Source organism: Ictalurus punctatus, chromosome 10 (genome assembly GCF_001660625.3).
Source record: "Ictalurus punctatus breed USDA103 chromosome 10, Coco_2.0, whole genome shotgun sequence".
In the NCBI taxonomy this organism is placed as follows: domain Eukaryota; kingdom Metazoa; phylum Chordata; class Actinopteri; order Siluriformes; family Ictaluridae; genus Ictalurus; species Ictalurus punctatus.
This window is the reverse complement of record NC_030425.2, coordinates 19351568-19366096: the sequence shown is the minus strand read 5'-3', so window position 1 is coordinate 19366096 and position 14529 is coordinate 19351568. Positions and strand designations below refer to the sequence as shown.

General features: G+C 40.5%; 1 protein-coding gene across 2 annotated transcripts in view; it reads right to left on the bottom strand.

The window, feature by feature from the left end:
• Positions 1-14529, bottom strand: part of adamtsl3 (ADAMTS-like 3) — a 179126-nt gene that overhangs the window by 163540 nt on the left and 1057 nt on the right. For both annotated transcript variants that reach the window (XM_053683431.1, XM_053683432.1), the window contains exon 2: positions 14411-14527. In XM_053683431.1, coding sequence (XP_053539406.1) covers positions 14411-14479 — 69 coding nt within the window. In that variant the 5' untranslated portion in view covers positions 14480-14527. The remainder of the gene's footprint in view (positions 1-14410; positions 14528-14529) is intronic.

Genomic DNA, 14529 nt, shown 5'->3' with positions numbered 1-14529 from the left:
GCACGTTTGTCTTACACCAACGGGGTTGGGGGTTCAAATCTCTTCTCCATATTGTGTGTGCGGAGTTTGCATGTTCTCCCCAGGCTTCAGGGGTTTCCTCCGGGTACTCTGGTTTCCTATCCAATCCAAAGAGGCTGACTGGCATTTCCAAAATTGTCAGTAGTGAATGTGTGTGCAATTTTGCCCTGCAATGGGTTGGCACCCCATCCAAGGGGTCCCCTGCCTTATGTCCCCAGTACCCTGGGATAAGCTCCTGGCTTCCCCATGACTCACCCTGTGTAGGATGAGCGGTATGGAAAATGGATGGATTAGCAGCAGTATTTTCCCCAAGAGCCTGGTGGTTACTGTGTATCCTGTAAATAACTATAGTGTTATAGAGTTCCAAACTACACTGTCACCATAGCTAGTTATAGGGACGACTGCAACAAGCTACATTTGAACTGAGATTTGTTCAGTTCTGTATGGGATAAAGCAACAAATCCAAATCAGTGGCTTGAATAATTCCTTGGACCCGTCCTATTACTATGTATGTTCCAGTTTCTTCAGTCCCCAACTCTACCCCAACATAGTCATGCTAAGTGGAGACCGATGCTAACTGAAGTGCCTTGAGGCTTGTCAACTCAGACTAAATGAAGTGCACGCTGGGACAGACAAAGCTGTAGTTACAGTCTAAATAAAATGCGCCCTTAAGTAGACAAATAGCGGTGACTGTCTTTCACCCACTGCGCTCCTTCTTGATGCTTATTTTTTCTCTATTTCCCCCTTCTCCTCCTCTGTCCCATGAGGCAGCGACAAAAGCACAGTGCTGAAGCATGTGGGATTCATTGAGGCTCATTTCAAAACGACTTCAGCATGCACATGGCTTTTACTGTATTAAACCTACACGTTCAGTGCTGCGTTTATTTAGGACTTAGAATCTGTGAGATTTGCAAGTACAACTAGATGTGTCTGGTTGCAGAGTGGATTCAAATATGCTCAGACTTGGTGCATGTTAAAGGTTAATGAGTTAGGGCCAAAGCTCAAGGAGAGAACATAAACTTCAGATGGGGACAATAAACAAGGTCCAAGTACTGTATATTTTATTAGTTACATTTTTCTTTAGAAATCATGCAAAACCTAAAACAACCAATTCATTGCTAATCATAATTACAGATATAATGATTTGCATTAGCTTCACAGTATTTTTATTCACATGTAACTCTATTCCTAAAAAGTGCTATTACTGACTTTAACAATTAACATTTTTTGCTGAAAATCTTGTGCTCACACGTTTCCAGTTCAGTGAAATCAGTCTTTGAGCAGATCCTCTGAAATCAAAGCGCAGCTAATGAGAGGTACAGCGAAAAAATAGAAAGAAAGTGCTTTATATGGCTACAGTGGCTTGATACCATAATTCTTCTGCAGTGCTCACATTTCGCACAGTGAAACATAAATAAACCCAATCAGTGAACTTCCTTTCTGAAAGGTAGAGTGTGGCTTTAGCAGATTCACCAAATGGATGATTAAGTGGATGATTAGTGGGTGGAATGCTCTGTCGATTTGACCATATGATAAGCTCAGTAGAAAGATTGATACCAAGTGAAAATCTTGAATAAGACTATATCTAAACATGTTTACAAATTTAGAGTTTGAAACTATCTTTTTCTAATGTGAAGTAATCCATCCATCCATCCATTTTCCATACTACTTATCCTACACAAGGTCACGGGGAGCCTGGAGCCTATCCCAGGGAACTCGTGGCACAGCCTGGACGGGGTGTCAATCCATCGCAGGGCACATTCGCACAAACATTCACACACTATGGACAATTTGGAAATGCCAATCTACCTAAAACACATGTCTTGGGACTAGGGGAGATAACTGGAGTACCTTGAGGAAACCCCCGAAGCACAAGGAGAACATGCAAGCTACGTGCACACAGAGCTTAGGACAGATTTGAACCCCCTGTAGGTCCCATATTGTCAGATAATGTTGCTTATTTTCTGTTGTTCTGCAATTCTGCTTAAAAGGAGTAAAAACACTGAGCACAAGATGGGACGCCAGTTCATCACAGGACACCATACACATGCACTCACACACTAACACACTCATTCTGTATAATTATTGTTTGATAAAAATAATTTTTGTTTAAAGTCGGCCTGTCAAGAAAATAGTAAATTATTAGAACAATAAAGTGTTCTCTGATTTGTACCTGGCTTGTTTTGCTCTTAAAAATCTGATGTGCTGCATCTGGGAATAACTTTTTTGTGACATCCTTATTTAACCAGTTGAACTTTAACAGTGCAGGAATTTAAATGTACATGTATACAGTATTTATCTAGATTAATACCTAGAGATGCAATTTAAAGATTTTAAATAATGACTTTAGAACTTTGCTTTAAAAAAATGTTTTAAAAAAATAATAATTCTCTACTGAGGGTTGCATGTTGAACCCATTAAATGAAAATGAAAAATAAAACAGAAACATTGAAAAAAATAATAAGTTGGATACCTTTTCCTGGTGTGCCTTTTAAATTCTGCTAAGATTATGATGAAATGTGTTTGTCTAGAGTAAATAATCTTTAAAAACTGAAAATATGTTGTCCCAGTCCACATGTCAGTAGTGAAACACACACACACACACACACACACACACACACACACACACACACACGGCCTCTATAATTTGCAACACCCTTAAACATGTTACTAGGAAGACATTTTAGACCGTCTCCTGCATCGGGATCATCTCGTGAGTTGACATTGTTCACTATTTTGAGTAGAGCAAAGCAGAATGATTACATGAATGTATACAGAGGATCAAAGACTACACACACACACACACACACACAGACACACACACACACACACACACACACACACACATATATATATATATATATATATATATATATATATATATATATATATATATATATATATATATATATGTGTGTGTGTGTGTGTGTGTGTGTGTGTGTGTGTGTGTGTGTGTGTGTGTGTGTTGAGATAGAAGGGAAAACAAAGCAAATCAAAAGTAAGATGGAAGATTTAAGTAAATCAGAAGTAGCAAGTTTCTGATATTTAGGTCACAATTGTCACTACTAAGACACTATATAATAATTTTTATATTATTTTATAATAATAATAGTAATAAAAATAATGATGATGATGATGATGATGATGATGATGATGATGATGATGATAATAATAATAATAATAAGAAGAAGAAGAAGAAGAAGAAGAAGAAGATGATAATGACAAAAAATTGCAGAAAAATAACATACATTTTCAACACCAAAATCAAAATGAAATAAAATCTATTTTCTTAATAGTTACATTCTTATAAGTAAAAAAAATAAAATTAAACAAATAAAAACCAACCTCATGTACAGTATTTGAGAACTGAAAAAATATTTCAGGTTGTATTCTGGCCCTGTTACAATATTAACAAAATTCCAGGAATTGTCTGAAATTACAAAAATATTAGTACTCTATAATTTTAGTATCTATCCACACAAAGGTTAAATATCATTTATATGGATGATGTCATTCCTACAAGATAAACAACATAAACGCTTTTTTCAGTGGTGAAAATGAGAGAAAACATTTCTACACTGTTTCAATAAACTACTGGAGGTTTGGTGTGATGTTGAGAAAAGCGTTTAAAAGCGCTTTACATGTACTGCTTATTTCTGTGTACAAGACCTTTGTGTTAGTTTACCTCACATCACTGGCTATTTCTGTGTGGCTCTTTTGTTTTAATCCTGAGTCCAGAATGTCAGCGCACGAACACGCACACACGCACACACACACACACACATACACACACACACACACACAGAGCCCCTACCTATTCCTGCAGTTGAGTATATGGAACCAGTCTGTGTTTTACATGGCTCAGCTGTTCAAACAGGCTATAGCTCAAACTCTATCTCTCTCTGTGTTCACAAAATAGCAAGGCCTGACACCTCTGTGTAACGCGCACACACACACACACACACACACACACACACACACACACAGCATCTGTAGAGTGAAAGACAGCAATAACAAATAACAAATGACAAGAGAATTCCTGCCATAATCTCTAACACTGAAACTAACAGGGTGATTCCATGATTGGGGTGCCATTTGTTATGGACTGATATTACATTTACAAATATGTATGCAAAGTAAAGCTAAAAGATATTTTAATCATTGGTAAACTGTCCTTCCCAACAACCTATGTGTATGTTTCAGATAAATAAACTTTTTTTTTTTACAGCACATGGAAATTTTACAATCCCAGTCCACTACAAGCACACTTGAAATATAATCTTTCAAATACTTTTAAAAATCTTAGCATTTGTGCATTAACGTGTGAATCCATTTAACATTTCATGCTTGAAACATCCTTTTCCATGAGTCATCCATTACAGCTTATGATAAAATGTACAGTTTACTCTCCCACAACAAAATATTCCTCGAGTCAGATGTTCAACAGGAAGTTGCATCGTCCTCATTTCTTGACAAGAGGAGGATTATCTAATTTTTCCCCCTTTATTGTAAATGATATTGTGATATTGACTGTCATTAGAATGCCTTTAATGTGCTCATGTCATTAGCATGGATGCTAGTTAACCACATTTTGTGTGTTTGTTAATTCCACGCTTCTTATTTTAAAGCCTGTTATTATTTTAAGAGCAAAATGCAGTAAAGAAACATGAATTATTGTTGCCTGAAAGGGTAAGAATATTTGTGAATGGTTAAATAGATATGTTCTAAGATTCGGTGTTGAAAAATGTTTTTTTTTTAAAGAATTTTTAAGAGTTGCAGTGTCTATACGGCTCTGCAGTTGCAGTCAGCAGCATATGAGCTACACAAATAGGTGATAAACAGTCATCTTGCATCTAATAAACTTTTGGTTTCATTCATTTCTACAAATTTTCTTTACAATCAGAACAAATCTAAAGCAACCACATGTCATAATATTGCTGTAATCACGGCAGGTTTATTGTATCTGTCACGTATCAGGAAACTCTGGACTCCACTTCCCATCAGCCACTGCACTGCACTACATGTCACATGACCACCTGCACCTGATTCACGTTTCTGTTAATGAGCACTCTTGTGTATATATAGCCATTGTCTGCACTGATTCACTGTCTTTTGTTGTCTTAGACTCCCGTTGTTCATGTCTTGATGTTTGTTGTTTGACACAGTGTGTTTAGTCAAGTTTTCTTAGTGTCTTTGTTTCTTAGTACGTTTCTTTAAATAAATGTCTTTATCTGCATCTGCTTCTGGCTCAACCCACGGATGGTGACAGAACGAAAGACCTACAATCAGAAGCAGCAGATCGCCAAGATGGATAACTGGGGCGTCAGGATGCCACCAATGTTAGTGGAGTACTTTGCCACGTTGCGCCAACAGTCGGACGATTACCAAGCTGCTCTACGAAAGCAGCAGGAGGCCAGGAATTACCTGGGCTTCAACTTACCGCCTACGTTTATGCAGGACTACGCCATGCCACGCCAACAGGCGGAGGAGTCCAGGTACAAGGGGGAGTTTGTGTTCAGTACAGAGACCCGGGACCGACAGGGTGACCTCAGAGCTCGAACCTGAGCCCCATGAGGTGGGCTCACCTGCCGAGCTCCAGCAAAGGGTCAGCGGGGAGGCACTAGCACCAGGCTTTGATGTCCGAGTCCCAGTCAAGTCTCAAGTCCCTAAGGTCCCAGCCAAGCCTCGCGTCTCTGAGGTCCAAATCAAGTCTCGCGTCCCTGAGTTCACGTTCAGGCCTACTGACCCAAATGACCAAATGCTGCTCACGCCCAGCCAAGCTCCGCTCACGCCACAGTCCGCCGACACGCACCGCCAAGCTCCGCTCACGCCACAGTCCGCCGACACGCACCGCCAAGCTCCGCTCACGCCACAGTCCGCCGACACGCACCGCCAAGCTCCGCTCACGCCACAGTCCGCCGACACGCACCGCCAAGCTCCGCTCACGCCACAGTCCGCCGACACGCACAGCCAAGCTCCGCTCACACCACAGGCCGCCGACACGCTCCGCTCACGCCACAGGCCGCCGACACGCATCGCCAAGCTCCGCTCACGCCACAGGCCGCCGACACGCATCGCCAAGCTCCGCTCACGCCACAGTCCGCCTTGCGACACAGCCAGCAAAGTAACCTGAGCATCTGGGGCTTTCCACTGCAGGGGAGGCACACCTGGCTGTGCAGTCCAGAGGTGAAGGCTGGCCCAGAAATTTTTTTGGGGGGAGCAGTGAGGACAGCAGAGCTCCAGCCTGAGGCCTACGGGGAGGTCTCAGCTGTGGAGCTCTCACCTGAGGTCAACATGGCGACCTCAGAGGGACAGGCCGAGGAGGCTGTCCCGCTGCCCTGCACAGCCGAGGAGGCTGTCCCGCTGCCCTGCACAGCCGAGGAGGCTGTCCCGCTGCCCTGCACAGCCGAGGAGGCTGTCCCGCTGCCCTGCTCAGCCGAGGAAGCTGTCCCGCTGCCCTGTTCAGCTAAGGTCGTCGCTCAGCCCGCTTGCTCCATGGCAACTAGCGTTCCCCCCCTTCTGCTTCGAGGAGACCCACGCTCCTCTCCCTGGCCGCACGGGGGACTTCTCTCAGCCTTCCAGTTCAGCTGGGGACGTCGCGCCGCTTTCATGCTCTGCCGAGGAAATCTCAGCCTCCCTGTGCCATTGTAGAAGCCGCCCGGCCTCCTGATTTTGCGGGGGACATTTTCTCCAGGGGGCCAGGACTACCAGATGGAGGACGTATAATTTTGGGCGCTCCAGGAGTAGTGCCCTTGGGGGAGGGTTCTGTCACGTATCAGGAAACTCTGGACTCCACTTCCCATCAGCCACTGCACTGCACTACATGTCACATGACCACCTGCACCTGATTCACGTTTCTGTTAATGAGCACTCTTTTGTGTGTGTGTGTAGCCATTGTCTGCACTGATTCACTGTCTTTCGTTGTCTTAGACTCCCGTTGTTCATGTCTCGATGTTTGTTTCTTGCCACAGTGTGTTTAGTCAAGTTTTCTTAGTGTCTTTGTTTCTTAGTACGTTTCTTTAAATAAATGTCTTTATCTGCATCTGCTTCTGGCTCAACCCATGGATGGTGACAGTACCTGTGTCAGCGTTTTTATAGTTTGTGGTGCTGGCTCAATCAGGATTGTGCTTCATCCTGTGAACATGATATTTATTTCTAATTTTTACATTATTTTTTTTAAATTACCCCACACTTAACTTTTGTATTCAAAAGCAAGTTGCTTAACATAGCCAGCTAATCATGTTAAAAGCTGGCTAGACAGTTGCACAAACTCTGATGTTACATTACATAACTACATTTACCAATGAGAATAACGTAAGCAAAGTATAAACACAAATATTACTGGCAAAACATGCATGTTAAAATGTATTTTTAAAAAATGGTGTGTATTGAATATCATGGTGGCGGAACGCTGGCTTAGTGGTTGGCACATTTGCCTCACACCTGTGGGGTTGGGGGTTCGATTCCCACCTTTGCCCTGTGTGTGCTCAGTTTTCCTGGGTGCTCAGGTTTCCTCCCTCTGCCCAAAGACATGCATTGTAGGTTGATTGGTATTTCCAAATTGTCGTGTGTGTGATTGTGCCCTGCGATGGGTTGGTGTTCCACACCATGTGCCCCAAGTTCCCTGGAATAGGCTCCAAGCTCCACATGACCCTATGTTTGATAAGCAGTATGGAAGATGGATGGATGGATGAATATCATGGTATTGTATTTAATTGATTATTATACTATTATAATTCTGGGTATTACCACCCTGCTATGTTTAATTCCTTATTTGGTACAGGGGTCATTTGGATCTACAATCAAAATTCTCTAGGTTAAGCTATTTTGATGTAACACGTATCAGTTTTTAACATGTTAATCACATTTACATGTTTCATTTCTAATTCAAATGATAGATTTCTGTAGGAAATATCTATCATGGAAAATGCATCTACTATACTAGTAAATGTATATTATATTCAATATAGAACTAATGTTATAATGAATTACTTTTCCATTAGGGAGAAGGCTGCCTACATAGGTAGACTTTTAGGGTAGTTAAATAAAGTCTGTCCTGTTTACAAGGTAGCACGAGGACATCTATCTTCTAAGGTTCCTTATAATGGAGACACCAGAGAATCCAATTATTCTCTTAACCAAACATAAGGTCTAATAATGTTTGGAAAACAAAATAAACTGCACAAAGTTACTGCAGTCCTGTGATAACACCATGAAAGATTAGGCAGTCATTGTGATTTAAAGTATGTAAATGCATTAGCTTTGTTGTTGAAAATAGCTGTAAAAAAAAACAACAAACAAACAAAAAAAGTCCAGTGTATCTTTGGTAATGGTTTTCTCAATAGAAAGAACCCGATCAGATTGTCCTTTAAGCCCTAAGCGTCTTTGCAAGAGCTAAACTATGATGAAAAGCAATCAGGCATGAAGCTAATCCAACATCTGCTCTCCCCTTTACCTGAAGGTAGAGACTCAAGAAAGAGAGCACAGTAAATTGTCACTGAACCCAATAATGTTTTCCTGCTCTCAATTATGATAAGTTTAACCGAGTGTGCTAGAGAAGATGAGCATTGATAAGCAATGCTCTGGATACTTTAGATAGGAAAGGCCTAAAAAATATATGTTATGAATTAAGATCGGTTGACAAAATATGAATCCTTGAACACTTCAGCTGCAGGGGATACTGATCTGGAGAGACACCAGTGTTACTGAGAGGATCCACCCCAGGCTTTTGGTTTTCTGGCCTGAGAACGTCTCGCTTGTAAAAGAAAGAGAAGGACCTGGCTCTGATCGGGGCCCTTAAGAGCACAAAGATCCTTGAAAACGCAAAACAATGGAATGCAATCAGGCATGAAGCTAATCCAACATCTGCTTTTCATAAGGCCAGAACCAAGCCAAGCGTAAATTAAAGTTTCAAAATCCAATCTGCCCTGGTCTGCCATCGTCAGCTGTGGACTCAGTCACCCTGCGACTTCTCCCTTCCATCCTTTCAGATGTTCTGGAGATGAGGAAGTGAAGTTTCTGACTTCAGAAAGACACTTTGATCTCATGTGGTACTTTACATAGATGGTAGAAAACTAATATATAAAAGACCTCAGCTAGACCTAATCATAGCAGATCATTCACATATCAGTACACTAAGGATAGGTCTGAGGATTTTGTAAGTCTGATGATAATCCTATTCTCCCATCTCCATTTTATTCCAAGGCGGTAATGTTGGATTTAATTTCATACAAATGACGTAGTGCTGATATTAAACCTTCATATAATGAGAATTGCCTTTCACATCACAATAATATATTTTATCATGGGGTTTCATATCGTATCGTCCATGAGATAACAGTACAATTCGTCCCCATGATAAGAATTTGTCATCCCGCGATATTGACGATACACACCACAACGTGGGAATCTCACACAAAGAATGAAACCAAGCATGGCGGAAGATGGACTTCCAACATAGACAGAGACAATTCAATCCTCAAAAAAGGAGTTTCCGCCGTAATTTGGTAGTGGCTCTGATACAGAAGATCAGATGTGAATCAACGTGTGTCTAAAACCCGTATCAACAAAGGGTGGAAACATATCAAATTTGTTGCATGACCTCAAGCAGAAACACTGACCAGACTATGAGAAAAGCCAGAAGTTGTGTGAGGAGAAAATATGATTGAGTAACGTACTGTAAAGCAAACTCCATAATATTCTATTTTTTAGCCTGCTTAATATTAGTATTGTTTAGTATTTGATGATGGTCAGGATTAAGTTTTAATTTTTTTGGATCAATGTTTGTGTTTGCACGGCTGGCATGTAAAAAGATACCATGAAATATCCTTGTCATGGTCACAGTGGATGCAGAGCCTATCCCAGGAACACTGGACATGGGGTGGGAATACACCCTGGATCGGATGCCAGTTCACTGCAGGGCACCGTGCGCACACACACATTCATGCAATTTAGTATAGCAAGGTTGTTTTTTTTCCCAGGAGGGAGGAAACCAGAGAACCCAGAGGAAACCCATACACCCGGGGAAGAACATTAACCACATTAACCTGACATAAACCAGAGGTCAGGATTGAACCAGGGACCCTGGAGCAACATCACCAGCTTTCTAAAAAAAAATTTTTTTTAATAAAATTAAAAAATGATATCCTACTTTATAAGCATTATGTAGTCTAAACCAGGGGTTCCCAAACTTTTCCAGGGCAAGGCCCCCCAAATATCATTAACATTTGACCGAGGCCCCCCTTTTGCAAGATGTCTTTAAAACACATTAAAAATACAGACTTCTGAATATATACCCCTTTTTTTTATTAATAATTACATCTTACATCTTTACATTATATTACATTAGGAATTGATTGTGTGTGTGTGTGTGTGTGTGTGTGTGTGTGTGTGTGTGTGTGTGTGTGTGTGTGTGTGTGGTTGTCTGAGAGTGAGAAAGACAAAATATACTAGTGGGAGGGATGGGCTTGGTGGCTTCGACCAAATTGTTGAGGCCCCCCGGGCGCTCCCTGGGGGCCCCCACTTTGAAAACCACTGGTCTAAACTTTCATCCAGAGAACAAAAATATAGGGTTGTTTTCCCAATGACGGACACATCCAATGCTGCTTAAAATCAAGCAAGCTTAGAGGGACAAGAATTCCTTATGCTGCCATTTTTGGACAGTATTTATGTGTTCATGATAAAGTTGTCCATCCATCCATTTTCTGTACCACTTATCCTACACAGGGTCACGGGGGAGCCTGGAGCCAATCCCCTGGGAACTCAGGGCATGATAAACTTGTCTCATAAAGCATAAAGCAACTGGCCTTTAGGCTTTGTTATATTGTCAAAATTTAAGGACATTAACACAGTTACTCTTCTTGATGTACTGTAGGCAAACCCCTAATCTTATTTCACCAATCTGTCATTCTAACCTAGAACTAACTTTACAAATATTAGCAAAATGCTAGTGCTTTAGAGACCTAAAATATCTGTGTTTATAGCTTACCAGAAATTCTGCGGTTAAAAAGTTCATAGCATTTGTAGCTTGTTTATGCATCCAGCTTGCTAATTAGCCCCAGTTAGTTTTTCTAGCTATTCAAGGAACAGTAATCTAGTTGTGTTTGTCCACAGAAAAAGAGCTGCCTGTCATTTAGCTACCAATAGCAATAAAGTAGTGAGTGATGGTGAATGATCACATTTTAATGTGCACGACATGCTAAAAGGTATCACATGGTTACCATGGTACCTTTTTGCTTAACACTACCTAAAGAGACAGGGATTGCTGCCACCAGAATGGAACACAGCCCAAAAATATTCCTTCATACAGCCTAGGTCTAAATGGAACACAGAGGTAGTGACGATAACCGTCATTTGTAGCAATCAATTTTTGGCTTACGCGCAATCATATGAATTTCAACTGTAAGATTCTGTTGTTTATCCATTCCTAAGCCAAGGAAAGCTTCAGTGATCTGCCACAAAAGCAACTTTTCATTATTATATTAGTCTGTGATAAAGTCCAGTTACTTTCTACTCTTGGAAATGCAGCGTGATCTCAGCTACACCAAGGTTAAACTCTTCTTCAGGGTCACACACACACGTCAGAGATGTGTAGAAACATGCATACACACTCTACCAGAGCTGTACAGTGAGTGAGAAGGGATCCTTGGCCGCAGGTGTATCTGGTGAAAAGCTTGCATGTGTGTGTGTGTGTGTGTGTGTGTGTGTGTGTGTGTGTGTGTGTGTGAGTGAGAGAGAGAGATGTGTGTGTCTGTGTGTGTGTGTGTGAGAGAGAGAGAAAGAGATGTGTGCGTGTGTGTGTGTGTGTATGTGTGTGTGTGTGTGTGAGAGAGAGAGAGAGAGAGAGAGATGTGTGTGTGTGAGTGAGAGAGAGAGATGTGTGTGTCTGTGTGTGTGTGTGAGAGAGAGAGAGAAAGAGATGTGTGTGTGTGTGTGTGTGTGTGTGTGTGTGTGTGTGTGTGTGTGTGTGTGTGTGTGTGTGTAGCATTATACCAGCAGGAAGGCCATATTGTCAGAGTGAGGTTAAAGAATGGAGCAAATAGAAAAAACAGGACACCTGTTTCACACAGCTTTGCTCTGCATGCAGAGAACTTTGGGCAGTCCCCGAACACACATAAATCAAACACAAGTGTTTAGCCCACTGAACAAATATTATTCCTAAAGATTATGGCAAAGACCCCTTAAAGAAAGGGCTGAATAAATTCACCTGAAGTTTCAATTTAAGCAGGCCGTTGCCTCGTGAGACGGATGGCTCGAGTTGACCGTATGGGTCAGTGAAAGTTTTGTGTGATGAATTGGAATGACCAAACCCACGCAGCACGGACTTTTTCATCATCTGCTCTCACCACAGCCTTTCTATTAAAAAGCACTCCAAGAGAAAAAAACTGTCTTGTGTGGTTTCCGTCCAAAGGATTTTATGCGACAAATGTTTTAGCACTTTGTAATGTTTGCCAATGTGATGTGCTGGAAATGGTATTTATTGGTAATATTTTACAAATATAGACAAAACGTTATTGCTATTATGTCATAATAGACTATTATTATTTTTTCAGTTTGCCTTTAGTGTACAAATCGCTGGAAAATTACAGAGGAAATTACGCGTGGTTTTACATGTCATGATTTTCATAATGTGCGTCTCCTAAAACAAACTAACAAAACAGACCAGCGGGAGAGCAGTGCAGCGGGAGTGATGAACTTTTTTTTTGAGTTAGTTCTAGAAAGTACTGTGGCCTAGATTATGGTGTATTAAATGGCTGGTTTCTTCATTTCTGTGTCATTTCTATGAATGTGAACTGTTGAATCTATCTCTCAGAGTTTGTCATGCATATCAGCCTGTGATTAAACATTTGTTTGAGAAGTCAAAATAAAATAAAATAAGTAAAACATTGACCTAATTTGTATTATTACGAGATTCTGTATGTAAATATATCAAACTTTTTTTTGATGAGCAAAAGCACTTTTTTTTCAGCAAAAGTCTTTTATTTTTGTAATTTTTAATCACAAAAAAGTCAACATTTCTCATTTATCAAGTCCAAAATTATCATATTTGACAAAATATCATACTACTGTTGTGAAGATGCCACACATGAGCTCATACCTTGTGACAGAATAAAACACATTTGCATATTTTATTATCAGTCTCATTTGTAGTCTTAATATTGCAACAACAAAAGAACCTGTAAATTACAATATCAGTTGGTAGACAGTATGCCTGGGACGAGAGCCTATAACAAGGACACTGTACTGCTTTTTGTTCCATGCTACCTGCTCTTATTTCCATCCATACACTCTACTCAGGCCACACACACACTCCCATCAGGTACCCAAGGGACAGCCTCAGGTTTCACTCTTCTGCTATTCCCGTACACACACACAAACACACACACACCACTGGGGCACAAGCAGAAAGATACCTCAGCTGGTGGAAATTGCCATTATCAAGCATCCCTCAGCTGCCTATTGTCACGGTTTAGGCAGCATTCATGTGTGCTTGCGTGTGCCAGGTCTTCCATTAAGCTCCTCACTACACTCTATATATAACTGGCACCCTGTGTCCTGTGTCGCATAAAAACAGGCGGCATTCAAACAGTCCCCTCTTAAACATGCATCTCAGCCCAGGACCTAAATTCAGACTTGCTCTAGAATGACTGTCTACGGCAGGCTTATGCTGATAATTAGTGTTATGATAAATCACAATAAATCTTTTCTATAAATACCGTGTGGACACTGTACATATCTGTCTAAAACTGCATGCAGTTTTTCAATTATTTCATATAGACATGTATGTGTGGGTGTTTAGGCACACATTAAGATTTACTATCATCTATAAAAGTGCATAATAAATTCACAATGAAGCTGAACATGGATTATGTTCCCTTGGACAAATGGAATCTTTTTTTTTCTCCTTTACTATTAATCCGCTCCCAAGGGCCAACTTCCAGCATTATACCCGAAAGCTGAAAGTTATATAAATGCTCAGTTAAATCTGTAAATGTAAACTATTCCTGTTATTTTTTTACAATATGAATTATTTAAACATGAAATTGTTTAGCTTAGGAATGTCTTTAAATGTGAAGACTTAGGTGTATTACAGAATGGATTTTGGATGTGATAGACATCTATTACCTGTTAAATACATTAACTTCTGCTTCAGTGCAAAACTATAGGAACAAAGTTATGGATGATCGTCCATATTCAAAGTAACTGTCTCAATTCGATTTTTTTTTTAATCAAACTATTCCTTTTCTGTACATAACTGAAGCTAAAGCATAACTTCTCTTAGTTGTTGTTTTTTCCCTAGCTGTGAATGTATCAGTATCAATTTTATACTTTACTGTTTAATAGAGATACAGATATACAGCTTATAATAGATCATAGGTGCTGCAGATCTTACCTGAATTCCAGAAAACATGAGCGTGATCACCATGCTCATCTGCCACACAGAAAAAAAACAACGCTCCATTTTTCTAACGCTGCGTTTATCGAAAATCCTCACAAGTGTGATATCAGCCT